General features: G+C 43.5%; 1 protein-coding gene across 2 annotated transcripts in view; it reads right to left on the bottom strand.

Annotated features, from left to right (window-relative positions):
* The window catches only part of Arnt2 (aryl hydrocarbon receptor nuclear translocator 2), a 96,865-nt gene that overhangs the window by 40,772 nt on the left and 32,503 nt on the right, over window positions 1-23,590 (bottom strand). For both annotated transcript variants that reach the window (XM_035442410.1, XM_035442411.1), the window contains 2 exons: window positions 18,171-18,236; window positions 17,750-17,835 (listed from right to left, as the gene is read on the bottom strand). In XM_035442410.1, coding sequence (XP_035298301.1) covers window positions 17,750-17,835; window positions 18,171-18,236 — 152 coding nt within the window. The remainder of the gene's footprint in view (window positions 1-17,749; window positions 17,836-18,170; window positions 18,237-23,590) is intronic.

Genomic DNA, 23,590 nt, shown 5'->3' with positions numbered 1-23,590 from the left:
TGTTTCCTGTTCCTCCCTGCCTGACAGTGTCTGACAGTTTCCTGATATATCACCATCTGCATTTGTGGATGACACAGAGGCGGTGAAGGAGGGTAAGATGCAAGTCATTCATCTCTATGTATGCACAATTTCACTGCAACAGTTAGAATGAAACACCAATAAGAAGACTAAGTAGGTCTTGTTGATCATGGAAACAATTCATTTTTCTGTTGACAAAGAATCAAAGACCATCAGAGGTGGTGTATACTTGTTGGCTTTTGTTGTTTGTTTGTTTGAAGCAAGGTCTCACTATGCAGCCTTGGCTGTCCTGAAGTTTGCTATGTAAACCAGGCTGGCTTCAAATTTACAGAGATCTTTCTTGAATGTTCAGATTAAAATTGTACGTCACCAAATCTGTTGGTGCTCACAAGTAATCCCAGCACTGAAGAGGCAAAGATGATCAGATCTCCTGGGACTTGCTAACAAGGCATCTTAGATTACTTGACAAGTTTAAGGCAACTGAGATACTCTCATAAACAAACAAACAAACATACCAACAAGGTGCATGACACCCAAGGAACAGCACTTGAGGTTGCCCTTTGGCCTCCACATACATACACTTAACATACATGCACACAAACATGTACCTGTATATACATGAACATCCATGTACACACACACACACACACACACACACACACACACACACACACAGAGAGAGAGAGAGAGAGAGAGAGAGAGAGAGAGAGAGAGAGAGAGAATACATCTTGGAAACCCTCCAGATTTGTTACAAAGCTAGTTTTTCCCAGTTCTCTTTCAGAACTACATAGCACTTAGTTGTGCTGATGTCATGTTTATCCAACCATCTCTCATGTGTGAATGGTGAGGTGTTTTCAGTGCTGTGCAGTTAGAAGCAATGGCCATTCTAGCATGTATGCATTTTTTATCACTGGAGTTGTACCTGTAGGGTAGCAGTTTTCTAGAAATGGGGTCAAATATAGATAGACCTTTTGTTCTGACAAAATTCCCTCCAGATGGGATGTACCAGTTTGTATTCCAGCCACTGATGTCTGAAAGTCTGTTTTTCTATGTTCTTGGCCAACAGAATGTGCTGTCAGTTTTTTGTAAGTTTGATAGGTGAGAATCGATGTATTAATTTGCATTTCAGTAATTATAGTTATGTTTGAACATCGCTCTTTGTTTAGAACTTCTTTTGCATTTTGAGTTTTAATTAATTGTTCTGTTGGGATTCTGGCTACCTGTTTCTCATTGTTGTTCTTTAGACAGGTTTTCTATATCCCAGAATGGCCTCAAACATGGTATGTAGACAAAGGATGACCTTGAACTTCTTATCCTTCTGCTTCCATCTCCTAGGAGATAGGATTATAGCTTCACACTATCATGTGGGGTCTCATTTTAAGGAGTTGTCTCTGCAGAGAAGGAGGCTATAAATATGCTTTCCCACATGGTCCTTTGTCTTCTAACTTTGCTTACGATGATAAGTCTGAGCTACAGTTAGAAAGCCATTTCTCATGCAGATATTAAAATGACTGCTCCTTGTTTCTCTCTGGTGCTTTCCTGGCCTCAACTTTTACATTTAGATGTCTCAGATACTCAATTACTCTTGTGTAGGGTATGAGATACATATCCATGTTTGTCTTCAAATATGTGACTCTTCAGTTATACCACTGATCTATGTTTAAAGTACAGTTATCTCAGATACCATTTTAATCGTGTAAACAAGTCCCCATGTATGCTGGGGTCTAATTATGGACTTTTCTTTTCATTCCACCAGTCACTAATCCATTCCAGCTGTGGTGCCACGCTACCTGAACCCCAGGGGCACTACAGTGTGTGCTAATGTCTTTTAGGGCTTCCCCTTTAGGGTTTTCTTGGCTACTCTTTTTTTTTAAGATTTTTATTTACTTATTTATTATGTATACAACATTCTGCTTCCATGTATATCTGCACACCAGAAGAGGGGACCAGATCTCATAACGGATGGTTGTGAGCCACCATGTGGTTGCTGGGAATTGAACTCAGGACCTCTGGAAGAGCAGTCAGTGCTCTTAACCTCTGAGCCATCTCTCCAGTCCTTTCTTGGCTACTCTTAAACATGTTTTCTCCATGAAACTTAGTGTCAACTTACCTAACTTCATGAAATAGTTTGATGGCATTGTTAATAGGCCTGATTAAATTTATAATTTACTTTCAGGAGAAATAATGTCTTTGAAATGTTGATTCACCCTCCCAAGGCACAGAGCAAGCATTTCTTTTTTCCTTCCTTCCTTCCTTCCTTCCTTCCTTCCTTCCTTCCTTCCTTTTTTCCCCTTCCCTCCCTTCCTCCCTCCCTTCTTTTCTTCCTTTCTTTCTCTTTCTTTTTCCTTCCTTTTTCTTTCTTTTTTCTTTTCTTCCTTTCTCCCTCCCTCCCTCTCCTTCCTTCCTTTCTTCCTTTTTTTCTTTTCAAGACAGGTTTTCTCTGTGTATCCCTAGCTGTCCCAGAGCTACCTCTTGTAAACCACGCTGGCCTTGAACTCACAGAGATCCACCTGCCTCTGCTTCCTAAGTGCTGGGATTAAAGGTGTGCACCACCACTGCCTGGCATGGGTAAGATTTTTAAAATCATGTATTTCATCCTCTTTTTATGTTTTTCAGAATGGTTCAAAATGTTCTGTATAAATGCTTGTACTTTTACATCTGTTAAACTTATTCCCTCATCTATGTTGGGTTGTCATCTGGTATTGTCACTGTGCCTGTCTTGTTTAAGCAACCATATTGTTAAGATTCATGGGTATGAAAGAAAAACAAAGCAGTTTCCGCTAGCTGAGACTACCACTGTACTTTTTCCTTCAGGATATTGTGTAATTGTAGAAAATGATGTAAGTCTCAGATGCTCCCAGCAGAGGAGAAGGAGTGGGGACGTGATGCTGGGCGAGGACTGCTGTGTATCATCCATGGCTAGGAAAGGCATTTCCAAGCTCTACCCCTACCATGTGTGGGCTTAATAAATAAGCATTCATTGGTTAAAAAAAGGTTTCATGGGTGCAACTCTGTCATAGATAAAAAGACACCATCTCGTAGCAGACATACTGGTCCTTGGGTTCTTACACTCTTTCCACCTCCTTTTCTGAAGTGTTCCCCGAGCCTTAGGTATAAGGGTTATGTTGTAGATGCACCCCTCAGAGATGGGCACCCCATGGTCAATTGTTTTTTGCATTTAGACCAGCTGTGGATTTCTGTGATGGTTCTTAGCCTACTGAAAAGAAAAGCTTCTTTGATTAGGGGTGAGAGATACATTTATCTGTGAATATAAAGATAGATATGTAGAATGAAGTTGAGAATCATACTGATTTAGGAACATGGCAGTTGTAGGTTCCCTCCAGAGTTCATGACCTCATCAGCCACAGGTAGTTGGCAAAGTTTACAGTACCAGCCATGCTTTCCCTCCTATTGAACAGGCCGTAAGTCCAATTGAGTGGTTGTTGATTACTCCCAAAATATAAGTGCTACTATTGCATCCTTGGGTACATCATCTTGTGGTGGTCATTATTGTGGTTTTAGGACTTAGAAATGCTTTTCAGAGGAGACTTTCAGGTCAGTTCCAGCTCAGTTTCTCCAAGTCCTATGTCTCCAGCAATAGGGTCTTACTGGTAGTCAAACAAGGGCAATAGCCTAGATTTTTTTTTGTAGTCTCTTGGATTCCCCTGACCAACAACTAGAAGGGTTTCCCATGCATTATTACCCCAAGGTCCCACTATGTGATGAGCTCCAGTGGTGTGGGTGTTAATATTACAGTCATGTCCCTTTGGAGAACCCAAAAGAAGACAGACAGACAAATAGATGTAAAAACTGTTATAATGCCAAGTGCAAAGTGAGCAGGTCCAGGCACACCCAGTGGCTGGCAGAATAGGGCAGGGCTTCACAGGTTCATCAGTATCAGGCTACAGACTTGGTGAGATCAGCAGAGACAGGAGAAATGGCTCTTGTGCCTGCAGGAGGCATGGGGCTGGGGTTGGGGGGAGGAGGGACAGTATAATACAGTGAGGGATCGAGTGTAGTTACAGTTTATTGTCTAAGCCAGCAGCTGAAGGCTCTGTGCACCCATGTAGACTGAAGGTCACTCCTGTAAGACTCAGTCTATTTCCACCAGAAATAGCAGCATCCCAGAATTCTCAGCTAAGAACACATCCTGGTATAGGCCTAGCAGACACCCCATGGGTCCTCACTGGAGCCTAGGCCTTTCAATCTCAAGCCAACCCACAATGATTTACCTTTCTTTGATATGCACAATACTGGCAGGCTCTACAGTTTACCTTTGTAGACCAGACAAGATGAAATGATGGTTTGTGATTGGATCAGGTCAGCAAAAAAGTAATATATGTAAAGAGAAATGAAGGATCAGCTGCCAAAGAATTTTTATAGAGGGGGAAAAAAGAGATGAAAAAGAAACAAATCAACAGCACAGTATCCTCCACCCCAGGCCGTTAAAACTCCTTATACTTGGAGAAGCCCAAGGACATCTTTGAGTTGCAGGCTCCATATGCCCCAAAGAAGACAGCACAGGTGCAGTTTTGTAGTTAAGCAGACAAAATGTTCTGTGGGCTGGAAACAGCATAAAGGAGAGTCAAAGGTAAACTAAAGTAAGAAGGCAATGTTAGCAACACAGAGATCAGGACACAATTGCATCAAGACCCCCAAGGAGAAAACAGGAAAGGCACAAATCAACCAGGAGAAAGTGCATGCCATGAACAAGCAATTCAGAGAGAAATACTCACAATGTTGTGCACCTCCAAACGACATGGAAGTTCACACTAAAGAACACTCAATTGAAAATGTCACATCTTTTCATACCAAATATGACACTGATACAGCTTATGGGATGATAAAACTTAGAGATGTTAGGAGGTGAGGAAAGGACATTCTCCTCCTCTGCAGGGTACTTTGGTGGCAGCTCTGTCAATTTAAATTATCCTTGTAAAAAACAAACAAAAACAAAACAAAACAATAAATAAATTATCCTTGTACTACTTCTGGTACTACCCTTCAGAAACACCAGAATTCCTAGACAGAGAATCCCCTGCAGTGTGTAGACCCACCAGACTCTCGTACTGGAGATGAGAGTCATGCTCCCCGCTGGAGAACAAATGAGTAATTAAACATCATTCAGCCATCTACAAGAAAGAAGCCATATGAACTACATTTTCTAAAAAGAGAAAAACACTAGAAGATAATGCACTTTGGGGCAGAAAGGGGTACTGTTGCTGTTTAGTTTAAACCTTTAAATAAATTTACGATGGGCTTATGAGTGATTTTTTCTCTATCTTGTGTGGTTCTCCATATCTTCCAAATTTTTTATTAATGAACACATTCTGTGTTTTCATAATTTTCTAAAAACACACAAAATAAGGTAGGTATAGTGGTGGCCAAGCTTGTAACCCCAACACTTGGGAGGCTGAGGCAGGAAGAATGTACATTTTGATTTTAAAAAGGCCAACCCATGATGCTTTGATCCTCAGGCTTCCCACTCCTGGAAAGTTTTCTTGTGATGCCCTGTGCTCCCTGCACACAAAATCATGGGTGTGGCAAAGTGATATCCAGACTTAGGGACCTGCTCTTCAGTTAGCAGAGTGATGTGCCTGGTGGCAGCATAGGCTTACCCAAACATTAAATGGAGACACAGCATTCCCCTTTCAAATGCATGACTACCAAGCTAGGAGGTGGAAAAGCACCTTCACTGGCTGGGTGACTGCTATGGAGTATTCTGTCCGTTAGATTTGGACTTGAAAAGCAAAACTGAATTTCAGGAAATGGGGATCTGTAAACACAGGGTTACCTTAACAACAGATGTGGTGAGTCTGTTAGGTTATCTAGATGAAGGCTCAATGGCTGCCCAGCTCTACACCTCAGCCTCTTCATCAAGAAATCAAATTGGGGGAAAGCCGAGGCCTCCCAGTTTCTGCCCACCATGCAATTCTGAGTTTGAATTATTATTCTAGCATGAGTGATGTGGTTTCCACTGGGAGCACAGTGGCCCTTTCCCAAGGAAAGCTGAGGGGTTTCTGCTACTGTTTGTAGGACACTCATAGGAATTCAATGTGTTTCACTCATAGCTGCTCCCTTCACCCCTGCTTCTAGACAGCTGTCCACCTGTCACCCATCTCCCTAAGGCGACACTAGACCTCCCATCACCATGTTCTCCTTAGGTGCTCTAGGTCCACTGGCACTCACAGTCCCTGGGCATCAGGCTCTGCTTACCTTCTCTCCCACAGTAACCCCATGCTCTACTCCTCTGTCTCCTGTCACCACCATGGTGTGTACTTTCTTTGTCCAGCAGGATTATCTTCCACTGCCAAATGAACTGATGCTGAGACCACTTCCTTTTGCCAAGCCCTAGAAAGGGCTCTTTTCTTACTGGGAGGCCCTGGTCTTGCCAGTTGACCTGCAGATTCTGTGATCTCTCCTTTCCCAAGGCCCCTCCTTCATCATGACAACCCTCCCCAACAGAGGCCCCTCATTTTTCCAGTGCCCTACTTTCCAGCTTTCCCACCCTGGGACTACTTTAAGACAGCTCTCCCATTACTGAGGCTCAACAATATCTTTTCTTTGTAAATACCTCCCAGCACCCACTTTCCAATCTCTCCCTTTGCTCTGACTCCAGGCATCTACTATATGGCCATGCGCATCTTGGCATAGCACAGCTTTGACTATGTTTGAATGTTTTGGCTATTTGTTTTTTTTTTTTTTTTTTTTGAAATGTCAAAGCTCCTTCCTACAGGTTAGCAATGTCACAGGTCTCCTGCACCATTTGTGAAAATGACGTTCTTGATTATTCCTGGTGATAGCCTCTCAAGATCTGAGATGATGATCTGTTCATCAGAAGAAGGTGACTGTGAAGAAGGGTGTGTGACAGGGAGGCCAGAGCTTCCTGGAAGGAGGGTGCAATGACTATGCTGCAGGGTAGCTTGCTGTCAGTATCTTCCTGCCTCTCCCTGCAGCCTCCTGGTCACTCAAAGACCTTCTGGAGTGACTTATGGCCAAGCACACAGAGTTGGCAATCATATCCATTGGAGATAATTATCAGAGCTCATCGGGTGTGTCTTGTGAGTTATTCTCCATTTGTGATAGCACAAACATCCATATTTAAAACAAAGGTGATAAGACTCTCTTTGGATATTAGAGACATAGGCAGTCTTTTTTGGGAGGCCTAATGATGAACCCATGGAAGGCCAAAACTTACACCAGGGAAGGATTCTTCAAGGAAAATGGCCATTGGGCTTGGTACCAACATAGTTGGAAGGAAGATGTCACTACTGACAGTGTATGGCTTGATGGCCATTAATAATAGGCTTTAGCTCTGGGGTAACCATGGGCATATTGACCCAAGAATCCTGACTCCACTGTTGATGGCAAAAGCTTGTAGCCTTCTGAAGTACAGGAAACAATGTGTCACACTTATCATGTGATATGGGTATGAGTGTCCTTATTCTATAGTGTCTCTGTAGGTATTTGGTGGGGGGATGTACAAGAAGCATCCGCATTGCACATGGCAGAGAGGCTCAACAAAGCAGTGTCCTATTTGCTTCTGTTATGATAAACACCATGACCAAAAGCAACCTGGGGAGGAAAAGATTAACCTGGATTGCAAGTCACAATCCATCATCAGGAAAACCAAGGCAGGAACCAGGGGCCCTGGAGGAATGCTGCTTACTGGCTTGCTCCGATGGCTTGTTTAGCAACCAGGACCAGCTCAGGTACGCCACCCTCAGCACTGATAGAGGAGGTAGGGTCTTCCTGGGGCTGAGCCAGTGCTCCCGGAGCCGATTTCTGCCTAGATGCAGGGCACAACTATGATTCAGAAGTACTTGAGACCATCCTTTCTCAAGACAGAAGGTGCACTGGCCTGCAATGCTGCCCCAGGCTCCCTGGTTGTGACATCCTGTAGGTACAAGCATCAGGTAGGGGCCTGAACCTCTGCTTCGGAGGAAGGAGAACCTGCTCTTACTGTTCAGAGTTCCTCAACTGACTGGGAAAACAGACCCAGCTCATTCCATGTGCCTGACAGTGTGGCAGGGAATAGAACAGTGCCTGGAGAAGGGCCACCAGGCCACCGCTGGGTGCCAGAGTGGGTGGAGTGAAGTCAGGAGGGAGTGCTTCCTGGCAGGAACTGCAAAGTGTTTTTAATAGGAACAAGATAATTCCAGCTATTCTAACAGGTTTTAGTGATTCCCTCATCAGCTTCACAAGCTCATTTCACCCCATATTAAATTACCTCGCCCTCCTTGGATAGCCTCTTCCCTCCTGCCAGCCAGAAACAAATCTGGAGAATATAAACAATGCAAATGAGATGGAACTGGAAACTGCTGTTGGGAAGGGAAGTCCGCCCTGGCCAGGGAGGCTTCTTCATTCCTCACCAAGGATTACAGGAACTTTGCAGCCCAGTGCAAAGTGGGGCTGTTTTTCAGCCTCTCTGCAAAGAGGCTGTCCTTGGCCTTCATCTCATCATGTGAATTAAGACATATTTTTACATTTCACAGAAACAAAAGGCAGATAGGGAACAACTGTCCCCTGGCTGTAAGCGATTCAGGGCACTCGCCAAAGCCTTCCCTCAGGAACATTTGTAAGTTTTAGGGAAAAATTTACTTTTTCAAAAACACATTTGGGAAGCAGTCTCAATAAAGACAACCCGGTTTCATCACCGTAGGCTTCCCAGAGACTGCACTATGCCATGTCAATGAGTACCATTTGCCAGGAGAGAAATGAAAAATGTGAAGTTTTCCAGTGGGCTCTATGGAATCCTTTTGTTGTGGTCTTGGGACTTTTATCTTGGTAGATATTTTGAAAAGATGTTGACTTGCAGGCATTTTGCATTTCAGGGATGTTGCCTGGTAATCCTCAAAGTGGATTTTCCATTTTGCAAAGCGAAGAAATGGGGTGCCATGGTTGCTTTTGTACCTACCTGTCCCTCCCGGATTACAATGAAAGGTGTCTGACGCTGATATGGGCAGAAGTGAATCTCAGTGCTGGAAACGAGGGAAGGCTAACAAGAGTGGGACTGTTTTCGGATGCATGGATCAGGCCAGGTGAGGTTGAGGAAGATACAATGTAGCCCTCGTCCTTTAAGTGCCTGTAGATAGAGTGGAAGGTTTGTATCAGAGCCTCCAAAGCTCAGAGTAAGCTTGTCTGGAGATGAGCCCAGCAGACAGGCAAGTCCCAGGAAAGAGCCTGGGAGAATCTCCTAGGAGATTGCATGGCCGAAGATTTCTAAGAGTCTCACTGGGGTTATTTGTGACTTGTATGTAACCTGGCACTCCTGCCATAGCTCTGGAAACAGACAAGAGAAACTTGGTTCAGGTGTTTCTAAGACTTCTGCAAAGCCAAACACCCCTCTTCTGTCCTTGTTAAGGATACGCCGATCTTTCTAGAACCTTTGCTATGGATGGTAGAACAATCCTCAGCTGTCAAAATGGACCATTACATAGTAACCTGTCTATGGTAAGCTCCATGGAAACCAAAAAGTGTGTGAAAAGGAGGACATCAAGGTATGGAGTCAGAGCAAACATTTCCTCTTGCTTCATAAAAGAGACAAGAAAACCTAAAGTCGGTTCTTTGGTGATCTAGAGGATGTGATGATGTCTGAAGAAAGACACCAACCTAATCAGTGAAGACTGAGTTTAGATGAAAAGCACACTTGTCACACTAAAAAATAAAAAAAGGAAATGGTGGCCATGAATAGAAGATCAGATGATTAGGAAAATCTAAAGAAATTAATATGAGGAACAAAATTCTAAATGGGGGCCAAACCAGACCCAGGAAATGGGCGTGGGACATGAGGCATGAACAGAGCAGCTGAGACACGGGGGATGGGGTGACTCTGAAGCCTGTGGACACTTCTTCACAGAGAGAGCTCAAGCCTGCAGTGCAGGTTGAATTGGCCTTGTCGTTAAAATGAGCAAAAACAACCTCTCTAGAGTATCCAAACAAAAATTTGAGTTCAGGGACACTGGGGAATGATCTACATGCCTTATAATGGCGAAGAGGGAGATTCTGAAAGGAAAATCAAGGCAGATTTCGCCATCTGTGCATCAGAAGGTAGAAGTTCACTGCTAAAGATGCTGCAGAAATGTCCCCATGGAAACCCTGTGACCTCAAGAATTCTCTTGGCAACTGCTCAGGACAGTGGGAAAATCCTCAAATGGGAAGGATTCAGAACTGTGGTGCCCACTCACCCTTCTAGATGCAAATTATTTAGAGACTCATCTTGGCATGACAGAATGGGTCAAATAATGTCAGAGTTCTGGTGTAGGGACAGAGAGAGTGGACAATGAAACCAATGAGGTCTGCTGAGTACCTGGCCAACTGCAGGTACCATGCAAGTGGTAGAAAGAGAGACGATAGAAGGCAGGTGAGGACTTTGATAGATGATAACAGGTTTGAGAGATGAATAGATGACAGAGGTGACAGCTGATAGATTTAATAGGCTCGTGACAGATGAATGTTTGGTGATAGACAATAGTTTTTGAAATGTATTTTAGTTCTTTGAGCATCTCACACATGTACACAATGTATTTTGATTATATTCACCTCCAACTTCTCTTGGAATCCCCTCCCACCATCTTCTTTTATCGTTCTATTTGTATTGAATTTTTCTTTTTGAGACAGGACCTCGCTATATAACTCTGGCTGGCCTGGAACTCACAAAGAACCACCAGCCTCTGCCTCCTGATTACTGGAATTAAATTACCATGCTCAGCCTCTTTTTTAAATAAAATACTCCACCACCGAGTCTAATTAGTGTTGCCAACATGCACATATTATGGAGCTATATAGATAACAGTTTTGATAGATGATAGAAGATGGATGATAGATTTGACAGGCAGATGATAGATTTCAGATCCGATAGATGACAGATGATAGATAACAACAGTACATAAATAGATGTCATAATATAACAATAAGCAACTTGCTAAAGTCCAAATTCTAGTCAAAATCACAACATGATCTATACACTCTTTTCAGAGTAAGAAAAGCCAGGCAAGCCTAATAATGATGTGCAAACACTCAGACACTGCAATCAGACCTCCTGAGTGTGAGTTGTAGCTTTCCCACCTGCCTCATGTGGACCTTGCCCACTGCCACCCCTGTCCCCTGTAACCTGCTTTATCCAAGTCACCTCACGTCTCCACATCAGCATAGCCACTGTCCTCCTTCTGCTTTAGTTTCTCCCAAGACGAGACATAAGCACTAGTCTTCAATCTGCCTTCAAGCAAGTTCTACCTAATTCACAGAACACTCTTCAAAACCCTACACACAGAAAGCAGGGAAGGGTCCAGGTTCTTAAGATTAGCATTCTATCCCCAAGATCTGATCCTACCCCTGGTACCTCACTCACACCCCCCCCCCAGCCACGGTATCCCTTTCCTTCAGGGAGAAGGCTGATCATAATAGTGAATACACCAAGATGACTGACTGTACAGCCTGACCTTATTCCTTTACTAGCTATGTGTGCTAGGCTAACTGATTCACAATGCTGTCTTTAGGTGTCTAGGAAGGAGGAAATAACAGTGTCCGCACCTCATCATGGCTCTTGTGAAAATTAATTACATAGAGCAAGTCAAGGGCTTTTCACTGAGCCAACTTTTGACAGTCTCATCCCAATGAAGGGAGCTGCTGTTAAGCTCTCTCCTGCCTACGTAATTTCCTTTGCTTACAGTACATTTTTTATCCAGCAAAGTCCTTCTCCTTTACCCAATGTTTCATCTCAGTGTTATTCTTTCTTTGCCTGCCAGGGTGGCATGCAAAACAGACAAGCTTGTTTTGACACATCTCAGCAGTTGTATTTGTACCTTGGTTATGACTTGCGATTTTGCATTGACTTGGAAGTCAGATTGTCCCCTACATAACACTGTAAGAAGGTACCTCAAGATCCCCAGGACCTCACAAAGAACCTGGTCTGTAGTGGGAACTCAGAAAACATTTACAGAAGGAACAAGAAGAGCCATTTCACCCTGCCTGACAATGAAAAACCAGACGATTGTGACTGTCATTCTCCACCTCAGAAGCTAGTATGGTGGCTCTGATGTCTGGAGAGATCCTGAGCATGTCACATATGGATCAGGCAGGACATCAGGGGGCTAGGGATCACATGGGTACAGCCATTGCCTGTGACATAGTGGCCTCAATACCAACAATCAACTTTTGGAGATTTTTCACATGGTAGAAAAACAAACAAAGCATTGAACAAGCAAACTGCCAGAAGCACAGAGCTGTTGGAGATGAGCTCATGGCAAAGCAGAGCTGTTGGGTGAAGTATGAGCACTGGCCTGACCCCAGAGGTTTCTGGCCAGAACTGCAAAAATAACCTCAAGCCTGTGGCATGCTGTGGCCATGGCTTACTGAAAGTCAGCAACGAAGTGAGAAAAAGACACCCACCTCACCAATGAGGAAAGTGCCTAGTGCCAACACAAGCTCTTTCCAGATCTGGATTGTCCCAGGGGCTAAGTCACCAGTCCTGGGGTTGAACTCCCTACTCTGGGTCAGACCTTGGCTCTTCTGTGCAAACATTCTGCTAGGCAGCCAGACATTCTACATGGACTTTTAGTTGGTAAGCAATGCCTCCACTTTAGAAATGACCTCTGCTCAAAGATGGACCCACTATGAAAGGCAAGACACTGGGTAGTGAAAGTGGGTGGAAATAAATCACACTTCTAGAAATTTAGTGTCCTTCAGACTCTGAATACACCCCTATTGTATAAAATGTACGCTGTTATGAATGGTTTTTGACAACATAAACAACTGCATGATGGGACAAAGGAACTCAATGTCTGTTAGTCCCACTCCAAATACCAGACCAGTGTAGTATAAAACGTCGTCAGGCTAATTAGGAAGGCTACTGTGTTGCAGAAAGGGCTTCTGAAATATACCAGAATCTACTTTGAGGTTTGTATAGCAAGGGAAGACAGGAGGAAGAAAGACTCATGGATGTACAGCTAATCTACTCAGGCTTAAGTGCATGTTATGAGTTGCTGTCAAGAAATCTGTCCACAAAGCTTTGGTTTGCACTGTAAAGTCCATCCTGGCTGCTAATCTTTTTGAGGTTGGCTTTTGTATTTATAGTGACTTTAGTTAGCTGTCATAAATCTTTTTCATAACTTAGTCATTGTTTATGATTATAGAGCTTGAACATGTGAGCAAGCAGGGCCAGCACTGTAACCCATAGTCCTTACAGTGAGCTGTTTGCTAATCTAGTACCCCAATTCCAAGACCTTAGGAAGGGGTAAAAGAGTCATGACTTCACTTTAGCCACTCATCTAGGCCAGACAACTGTCACTGTCTCAAAAGAGCTCCACAAAACTGAATTCTATAAACTTAGAAACTCAGGCAAGAAATTCCTTCATACATGCATCCTTTTACATTTTACAATTTTTCTTTTTTAACAACAGCCCTTCTTTTTCACCATCCATCCATCCATCCACCCATCCACCCACCCAACCATCCATTCTCCCATGCATCCATGCATCCATGCATCCATGCATCCATCCACCCACCCATCCAGTCTCCATGAAGACAATGTTTGCTGAGTCTGAATGATATATGGGGATGAGAAGATGAGCACAACATATGCCATTGGGTTTTGCAATGATGCAGGATGCCAACAATAAATCAGAATTAGTGTTATATGTGCTAAGAATGCAGCTGCTAACCAAGAATCAGTATTGGTAGCCACAGAAGGAGGCAGCAGATGTGGTAGGACCCTGTAGGCGTACATGAGTCATGACACAGGAAGATGGCCTTCTTCTCCAGAACCTCTGTCTTCACAGAAACACCCAGTAGAAAGGCAAACCAATAAGGCAGATATGACATACTTTCAAGTTTCACTGTAAACCACACAATCTGATCATCTTGGATGCCTACTTTGAAATTTCAAATTGATGTCTCAAAACATCATTTTCTCTGATTATTAAAGTCAGACAAACTTTGGGGAAATGTAGACATGAACAGAGAAGAAAAAAACTCCAACAATCCACACACAGAAAGAAATAAGTGATTAATATTCCAGTTTTAACATATACATATGTTTTCTTCATTTATAACTGAAAAATCAAGATGTATATGTCTTGTAGCTGTTTAAAAATAATTCTTTACACTTTATTTTGTTCTCAAACATCCTTAATTAGCACATGTTCTCATTAGTGTCTGTCCAATGTGCTGGTGTATATAGATTCCACAGATTTTAGCCAATTCTCTACCGGTGACATTTAGATTCATTTGGAGCTTTCACAGTTGTTAAATTTTGCTTAAGCACACAATATATAGACATTTCTAATCAATTTGTTAGAATAAAATTCGACAAATCTGAGTGCTGTGTCACACACTGGCCAATGAGTTATTCTACTCAAGCCTTGTACTAATATGCATTCCAAACAGCACTGTAAAATGTGCTTTAATTTTTTTTCACTAAACTGTACATCACTCGCCTTTTCTCTCTTTGGTCCATTAGTATATAAGAGAAAATGGTATCAAATTGTTTTAATGTGCAGCTCTGGTTAACCATGAAAACTGTTTTTCTCCATAGCTTAATGTGTCTATCTTGCATTTTTAATGCCCTTGGCTCACATCTCTCTTCTGTAACTTTCCTCTTTTGCTCCAAGTTGTGCCTTCTGAACTATCCTGAGACTAATTCCTTCTTTATACGACACCCCCTCAAATACTTGAAGACAGCAATCATGTCTCATTTTCTCTAAGTGAAACAGCCTGGCCCCTTCAGCCAGCCCTTAAGTGGCAGTTTCAAGGACCAGTATTTAAGATGAAGAATAAGTCCTCCTGCCCCACACAGGCTATCACCAACAGTCTTGAGACACATGAAGCTCCAGGGGAACTCATCTACTGGGTGCCACCATTGCCTGTCTCTTGGGCCACAGCCTCTTTTCTCCCTATCCACAGAGGCTGAGTGAGTTTTACCACACTTGTGGCATTATTCATGTGAGATCATGGGTCTGGAGCCCCAATAAAGGGGCAGAAAAATATCAAGTTCAGAAGCAGAAGAGGAATTTTCCTGGTATAGTAAGACAGATTAACTAACTTAAGCAAAGAAAGATTCAGTAGGAATCAAGGCATCTCCTTGGCATGGATCCCAAGACTTTGGGAGTACCGATGAAGCCGGGGTGTGGGTATTCTTCAGGGCAACTCTCCTAACCTCAGCTGGCTTAGAGACTCTTCTATCCCCAAAGATGACTGTCTTATAACACTTTTCTATCCCCTCTATACACATACTCTCCCCATTTATCTGAGCACTCCTAGAAGAATGGGCCTGGGGTTTGTAGCCCTGAGACACTTGCTAAACAATGTCCACACACAGGCCATCAAACATACTGGATAATGGAGACACTGCTGCCTGTCTCCTTTCAAGGGCTACAGTCTTTTGCTCTTATTTTCATCTCCTGGAACAATCTCCTACTACAGACCTACTTTCTTAAGCACTATGTGATGTTCCCATGAACAATAGCAGACAGGAGCAGCCATGCCATTTACAAAAGGCCCTATCCCAGCACTGCATTGCTCCTTGTAATACTTCAGTTGCTTGGGACTATTTGTACTCCTGGGGTCTGACTGGTTCTGTAGTACCATCAGAACTGAGTGAATGGATATCCTAAGCTGAGGGCTGGATGCTTTCTGAATCTCTGTCCCTGAGTGTGGCTCAGGCCTTTGGCAAACAATATCCTGATAGTCTTATAAATTACACTTCCTGTGCTTTAGAGAGGTCTCTTGGGGGCAGGGGAGATGGTACAGCAATTGAGAGCATTGGCTGCTCATCTAGAGGACCTTCATTGGATTCCCAACATGGTGACTCACAACATCTGTTAACTCCTGTCCCCAGGGACCTATCTCTTGCAGGCACACTTACACAGTGTACAGACACACATGTAGGCAAAACAGCCATACACATTAAGAAAAAAATGTTGTCAAAAGTTCATGAGTCAGAAACTTGAAACCCCAAATTCCTATGTTGATAGTATTGGGAAATGAGGCCATTTGGAGGGGGTGAAAGTTAAATCAGATTCTATGGTGACCTCATGATGATGGTAGTGGCTTCTTAAGAGAGAAAGGCTGTGTGCAGTGGCACACTCTAATCACAGTATTTGGGAGGCAGAAGCAGGTGGATCTCTGTGAGTTCAAGATCAGCCTGATCTAGATCATGAGTTCCAGGCCAGCCAGGATGTATAGTAAGATCCTGTCTCACAAAATAAAATAAAATAAAATAAAATGAGAGAAACCTAAGATCACAGGTTCCATGTGTCAGTTCTCTTCCCAGATGACACCTTCTGCCATAATCTGACGCACAGCCAGAAGACCCCTGCCAAATGCAGCCCCTTAGCCCTGAAATCTTTGCCCTTATAACGATAAGAAATTTCTTTTTATTGTAAATTACTCAGTCTGTAATATTTTTTTGTGATAGTAATCCAATAAAGCCCAAGATAATGCTTAAGTAGAAAAATATCCTTTTAACTGACAGGTTTTTTTTTTGTGTGTGTGAATATATGTATATACATACACAAAGTCAGTGTGGAGTGTTTAGATTGTAGAATTTTGAATTGCAGGTGCTCAGACTCTGGCAATTCCATAGCACTGTTGTGATCTAATTACATCTGACATGGCAAACACTCAACAGTCATTATTGTTAGGATTATATGGTGCATTCCAGAACTTCAGGAAGATGCTGATGATATTTGTGGACATCGAAAACTCATTCTTTGGAAAACGGTAAGCAGTATGGAGAAATTATCTTACTTCCAGACAACCTATGGCACGGATGAAAATCGACATGCCAGGTCAGAGGTACAATCTGCTGAACAACGAGCAGCAAAGTGTCACTCCCCCTATAAAGCAGGCAGTGTCAGAAAATCAGTGAAGGAAGGATCACTGCATATCCCTGCACTGGCCAGAGAGGGGTCTTGTACAATCCCCTCCAAAACACACATCCAATTCACAGTCAACACATTCCACAGCTCACTGCACAGTAGAGGCAATGCCACATTATCTAGCCACTTTATCTTATACTCCTTATTTTCATTTGCCTGCAAATGACCAGCTTACTATATTAACTATATTTATTCCAAGCACTAGGCTGGCTATTGATATTTATTCTTTAATTGTATTGTGGCCACAGGCTTTGTGTTCTTTTCTTTGGGGAATTACTATGCCACATAGCAATACTTTTGTGCTTTAATATTCCCTGTATGGATACATGAAATTTTATTCATCTATTCACCACTTATTGTTTATTCAGGTTGTTTTAACTCTTTGTCCATTATGAATAATTGTTTGTATTCAAATTTCTTTGCAGACCTAATTGTGAAGTCATACAGTAATGGCATGCTTACCATTTTGAGACTGGTTTTCCAAGTGGCTATGCTGTTTTACATTCCCACCAGCAAGGTATGATGGTTTCACTTCTCTTTTTCCTTGCCAATGCTTGTTATTATCGTATCTCATCATGATTTTGACATGTGTCTATAGGAACATGGTTGCAACTACCATTTTAAATCTCCACACTATCTTTTCAGAGGTTGATGATGCAAAGGCTCCTCTCACTCCACTTTCTGGAAACCTATGTCAGATAGTGGGGCTTTCTCCAGTATCAAAAATGACATTATAACCACAAAGAAAAAGAACAATACTTTCCTGCTTTTTCTCCAAGAATGCTCTTAACCCAGTATTACAGTTGGAGGTGAAGGCATTACCTTCTTGGAAATACATCAGCAGCTCTGCTCACCTGCTGGTGGCCAAGCCTTGATGTAACCTGTGCAGTGGACCACAGCATACTGGGCTTCTCCTTCTTTCACAGGGCCAAGGCCATTCCTGAGAAAGGACATACATGAAGATGTCTTCATCAAATGGGAATAAGGCAACATGATGATGACCCCTTTGGTATCTAAGCTACCAGTTTCCTTGTTTCCTTTGTGGTTTTAAATATTGATTTCCTACCATCCTGACTTTCATCTTCTACTAAGGCCTGAAAGTCAAACACAAATTCCGCCCAACTCCCAGTTCTCACCACAAGCACTGCTATCCCGACACATGTCCTCTTGGTCCTCTACTCTTAGCCCCTCTTCAAGCTGAAATATTCTCCAGTGTGGGGCCATCATGCAGCTACTAGCATAGTTCCCAAGCACATCACAGAAAGGGATGCCCACCTGAACCTTTTCCGCATGGTGGTTATTCTGTTCAAAGGCAGGTGGTCCAAGGGGGCGTTTCCACACCTAAGAGTCAGCACAAGTGTTAGAACTAGGGAGGATGTGGTAAATATACAAAGATATGGTACTACTGAGACAGACAAGGGGAAGCCACCTCTCCCTGAAGCATTAGGCAAGTGTTAAGTCCTTTAAAATAACTATTAGTGTAAGCTCTTTGTGTGTGTTCAAGTAGTGTAGGTGCATGTGGGGGGTGCACAGGTGTGTGTGTGTGTGTGTGTGTGTGTGTGTGTGTGTGTGTGTGTGCAGGAGAGAACACAGGTTCACTGGGCTGTAGCTCACTAAGTGAAGCTGGCTGGTGGCTGAGCCCCAGGGATGCTCATGGTCTTGCATCTCCAATGCTAGGATTACTAAAATGTGCCTCCATACCCTGTTTTTTTTCACATGGACTCTAGAGATCAAACCCAGGTCTTATTTTTTAAGGCAAGAAATTGACTGACTGAGACATTTTGCCAGCACATATGAAGAATTCTTTAATTTGCAAACACTTTTTCTGACATTCATCTTCTTATAAATAAAGATGTTGAGGTACAGGGCAGGGGAATTAAACTTTTTCATCCACAGCCATTGGAGATCCTCTTGCATCTGAGCTGATCTTGAGCTAAAGGAGTACTAGTCAAACAGCCAGTTAGAGAACCAGTCTGTGAGCAGAGGCTGCTCTAAACACTTCGTAGACATCTTGTAAATACTACTCTCAAAGGTGTAGCCCTAGCCAGAGCTCTTTGAAACAGTTTATTACTGAAAATTTTAACTGTTAAAAGCCTGGCTGAACTCTAGATGACCCTACAACTATTTGTACCTAAGCCAGGAGGGGAGCACTTCTGGTGGCTAGAAGACTGGAACTAGAGGGGTAAGCCTGTGATTGGAGGCAAACAGTAGCCTGCATTTGCATGCACGGATTGCTAGGATTGATGCAAAGACCCTTTCCAGCAACATATAAGCACACTCTTCAGCTCCCTGTGTGAGCCATCTGGGGGACACTCTCCTGCTAGTACATCAAGCCCAATGAAAAGCTTTCCTGGAACAGTCTTTCCTTAATTACTTTTTGTTGTTGTTGTTGTCATCTTAATTACTTTGTTATTATTACAGCTTGAGCTGGTAACACACAAAAGAGAAGTAGCAGAGATAGCAGAGCAGTGAGTGGTGAAGGCAGAGGCAGGAGAGAAGCAGTGCCAGTGACAGCTGAGCCACCAGCAGACTGGACTGAGTAAGTGGCAGGATGGCCAGCTGCTTGACAGCAGACGGCTGGAAGCCTGCAGTCAGAGAAGACAGACAAGAGTGACTGTCAGTCTTGTTATTGGGAGATTTCTATAGTAGTCTGGCTTTTGGGGTCAAGACTCTCAGCCTGGGAGCTGTACCACTTTGTTATCACAGGCCAAAGAATATAATACCTAGATAGACCAGAAACTGTAGCTGCAGCCAAGAGCTGCAAAATCTCATTATCTTAGACCAGCACACGAGCTTTAGCATTTGCAGGGCTAAAGATCCTTTTACCCAAGACCTGCACAAAAGCTGTAACCCTAAAAGATGCTTCCCACTGCTGCTTTTGCCTGCTGCCACAAGATGCTGTCAAACATCAAGTGATACAAAAGTTACCTAGGACCAGCACTTGTAAAATTTCTCCCTTCCTCTCACTTTCTACCTCAGTGAAAGGTGTGGGTTTCCCCCCACACTGAGGGGATAACCCTGATAACCCTGCTATCAAGTAGATGGTTCTCAACTGCTATATGTTTACTCAGAAAAGTCCCATGGCTAATATCCTTCCAAAGGGCAGAAGTGGGCTTGCCTGCTCTTGACTTGTGACTGCCATTAGAAGGAGAGTTTGGCTAATTTTTAACATGCACAAGAAACATTTCACAGTCTATCTTAGTAATAGAGAGTTGCAGAAAGAACCCTAGCTATCCTTGGTCCCACAGATTGTCTCAGTGGAACCCGTGGCTTTGTGGAAAGGGGGAGGGTGATGATAGTAGCAGTGTCTGTTCAGGCCTGAGTAGAGGCACCAACTCAAAACAGATGTTGACAGCTGAATGAACAGTAGCGTTTTCCCAGGCTTGAGCATCATCACATTGTGGATACCCCTCCCCGACCAGGGCTGGCTGTAGGAACAACCACACAGCTGGAAGCCTGCTGACTGCAAAGGAGAGGATGGAGACAAGAGACCCATCTATAGTCATAGAATCAGGTCTTTCTGGGGGCCCCTCCATGGGGACCAGAGGATGAAGCACTCTCCTCAACAGCAGGATATCCCTGGTCACTTCTCAATGACTCTCTCAGCATCTCAGGTATCAAGCATCCAGGCTCTGGCCACCACTTGGAAGGCCCATTTGCTAAGTGCATTTCCATTTCCCAACTACATGACAAGTGCCAGCCTGGATGTCTTCATTGGCAACATGCAAAAAATAATGTCCAATTATGTTCTGAGACCTTGGAGAGCTGCCAGCACTAAAGTAGTTTTCATAGCAGGATCAATCTGCAACACTGCCACCCAGGGATGCCAAAAGGGCCCTCTGCCCCTTTCTGGTAGACTGTGCCCAGTGTCCTGAGAAAATTGTGTTGCTTTGTTCATGATGTCATGCCCTAGGCACAACAAAGTGCTGCACAGATGAGCAGCTATGAGGATGTTCTCTGGAGGTATGCCTGGGCTTGGAGAGATGGATAAACTAGGTGGTGACAGTGGCACTGTAACTGCTAATAGAAACTGTGTGCGATGATGCCTCCAAGCGGTTCATTCATGGGATTAATTAAGAATTTATATCACTTGGGCTTACTAACTGTCCTCAAGCTAGGATAAGAGGATCCTGCTGATAATATTTGTTTCTGGTGGGATTCTGAGCATGAGTCCTATGTCCAGCTCACTTGCGACACAAAGCAGGCAGCCAGTGAGACTCCATCTTAAGTCACAGAGGCCATTTATACATTGTCACTCCAGTGCCTTCCTGTCACCTTGCCAGGGCTTTCTGGAAGAGGTCCAGCATTCAGCCTGGAGAGGAGCAGATGCAGGGGAAATAACAGCTCTCTCACCAGACCCCTAAAGCAATGTTTTGTAAAAGATTCTGTAGACCCACCTAGGGATAAGAAGCAGGCAACTTTGGTGATATGACTTGTAGATTTGTATAATTGTCTGTCTGTCTGTCTGTCTGTCTGTCTGTCTGTCTGTCTGTCTCTCTCTCTCTCTCTCTCTCTCTCTCTGTATACATGTATACAGGCACAGGTGTTCAGATATACACACATCTGTGTGGAGACCAGAGGACAACCTTAGCTGTTCTTTCTCAAGTACTATGCACTTTTTTTTTTTTTTCTGAGACATGGTCTCTCACCTAGGACTTGCCCAGCAGGCAAGCCCCAAAAGTCTGCCTGTCTCCACCTCCCCATTGCTTGGATTACAAGTGCAAACACCACCATGCTAGACTTTTCTTTTTTTAACTAACAGAACTATCTCTCCATAAGGAATAGATTTTGTTAAAACATACGCTGGTCCAAAAGGAAAAATAAATACCCACTTTAAAGCAATTTCTGCTTGGAATGTTATATACCCACAAAATGTTCAAGTGTTAAGTCACTTCTGGCAGCAGACAACTGAGCAAAAGTGACATTAGCCAGTGGGATGGACAGCTCAGTGGGTTCACACAGCTTAAAGGGGAGAAGAGAAGGCTAATGGTGCAGGCACTGGTGCTGCTAAACTAAGATGGTGCAGAATCCCACTGGTCAGGAGAGGTGTTTGAAGACAGCCCAGGGGAAATGCATCCCAGAGCAAGCTGCATGGAAGAGAGTGGGTGTGCCTTGCTTGCCTGCCTGTGGCTCCAGCTTCTGCTTCTCACACTGAGGAGTAGTCTAGAAGCCTTGGATCTTGCGTTTGGGACTCAGCAGTGGTGCTTCAGATACTTAGCTCTCTCTGGATTCCCTCCCACCTACCTGGATGCTCAACTCGGCTTTCTGCCACTGGGGAAGCAGGGCCCCAAGTGCTGTCCTTTGATGTGCTCTCTCCATTACCTTCTAGTGACTGTCCCCCATGCTCAGTTGCCATCTCAACATTGATCCCCGAGTCCATCCTCAGTCTCAGCATTTTCTCTGGGTACTAGAGTTACACATGCAATTGGCCTCTCATCTTTGCCATTTAGTTGTCTGGTTGGTACCTCAGTCTAGTAATGATGACTACTCCCCTTCACCCCAGAGGAGCTCCCAGCCATCTTTTCCATCTTAGTAATGGCACCCCATTTCTCCAACAGGACAAGACACAGAATAATCCCATATCTGACCTATCTCATTATTTTATGTCCTACACATGGCTGGTTGCCCATCCTATTGCCCAAGTATGTTATATATCTCACTAGCCATTATCACCTTAATGATAAAAAAAGCTGCCTTGACATTTCTTTTTCTCTAGAAAGAACCAAATAATCTTTCCCCCTCCCATCCTTCTCTCTCTCTCTCTTTCCCTTTCAGATTTTGCTCATGGTGAGGAGTCCTGGGTCCAACTGTCCATGAATTCAAGCAATAACTATATACAAAACATTCTATTGAAAGCCAAGGAGGTGCAAAGAGTCATAAATCATCTGGGAAAAGGTGACTCAAGTTTGTAAATCCAGCCTGCAGGAGGCTGAGACAGGAAGATCAAGAATGGGTACTAGTAGATGCCAGACTGGTCTACATACATGGTCATCCCCAAAACAAAAAAGTCTAACAGGTATAAACCACAGCCTCTATCCTTAGGATGATGTAATTGAATCATGAAGCCAAACCATTTACATTTAAAACATAAACCAACGGGGCTTGGAATGTGGCTCAGTCAGTAGAGAGCTTGCCTAGCATACAGGAAGCTTTGGAACTCCAATGCCATATAAACCAGGCACGGTGGCCCACCCCGTTGTCTCAGCATTTAGGAAGTGAATACAGGAAGACCAGAACTTCAAAGTCACCTGCATCTGGAAGAGTTTGATGCCAGCCTGGGACACATGAGACCCTGCCTCAAAAATGCAAAACAAAATCAAAACTGATCAATAGCAGTTGGGGACCAGTTTAAAAGGTGTGAGTTGTTATAGGAAATACAAGAATAAACATGGGATCAGTGGTTTCAATATAAACCATATTGAGGAATATAGAACCTGGAGAGGCAAAACATGTGCAAAAGGCCTCAAAGTACAGTCAGGGGAAAAATCGCCAAGTATGGAAGAGCAGGGTTATTACACTGGAACAGAGTTATTAGACTGGAACAGGGTTATTAAAGGTACTGCACTGAGGAGGTGAAAGCAGGAGAGCCAGGAGTCCCAAGCCAGCTTGTACTACATGGAGAAATCCCCAAAAGTCAACGGCTGAAGAATAGCTCAGTGGCAGAGTACTTTCCTGGGAGACACAGGCCCTGGGTT

The sequence above is a fragment of the Cricetulus griseus genome, chromosome 3 (assembly GCF_003668045.3).
Source record: "Cricetulus griseus strain 17A/GY chromosome 3, alternate assembly CriGri-PICRH-1.0, whole genome shotgun sequence".
Taxonomy (NCBI): Eukaryota; Metazoa; Chordata; class Mammalia; order Rodentia; family Cricetidae; genus Cricetulus; species Cricetulus griseus.
Note: the sequence above shows the minus strand (reverse complement) of the source record. Positions and strands in the feature narration are given on the sequence as shown.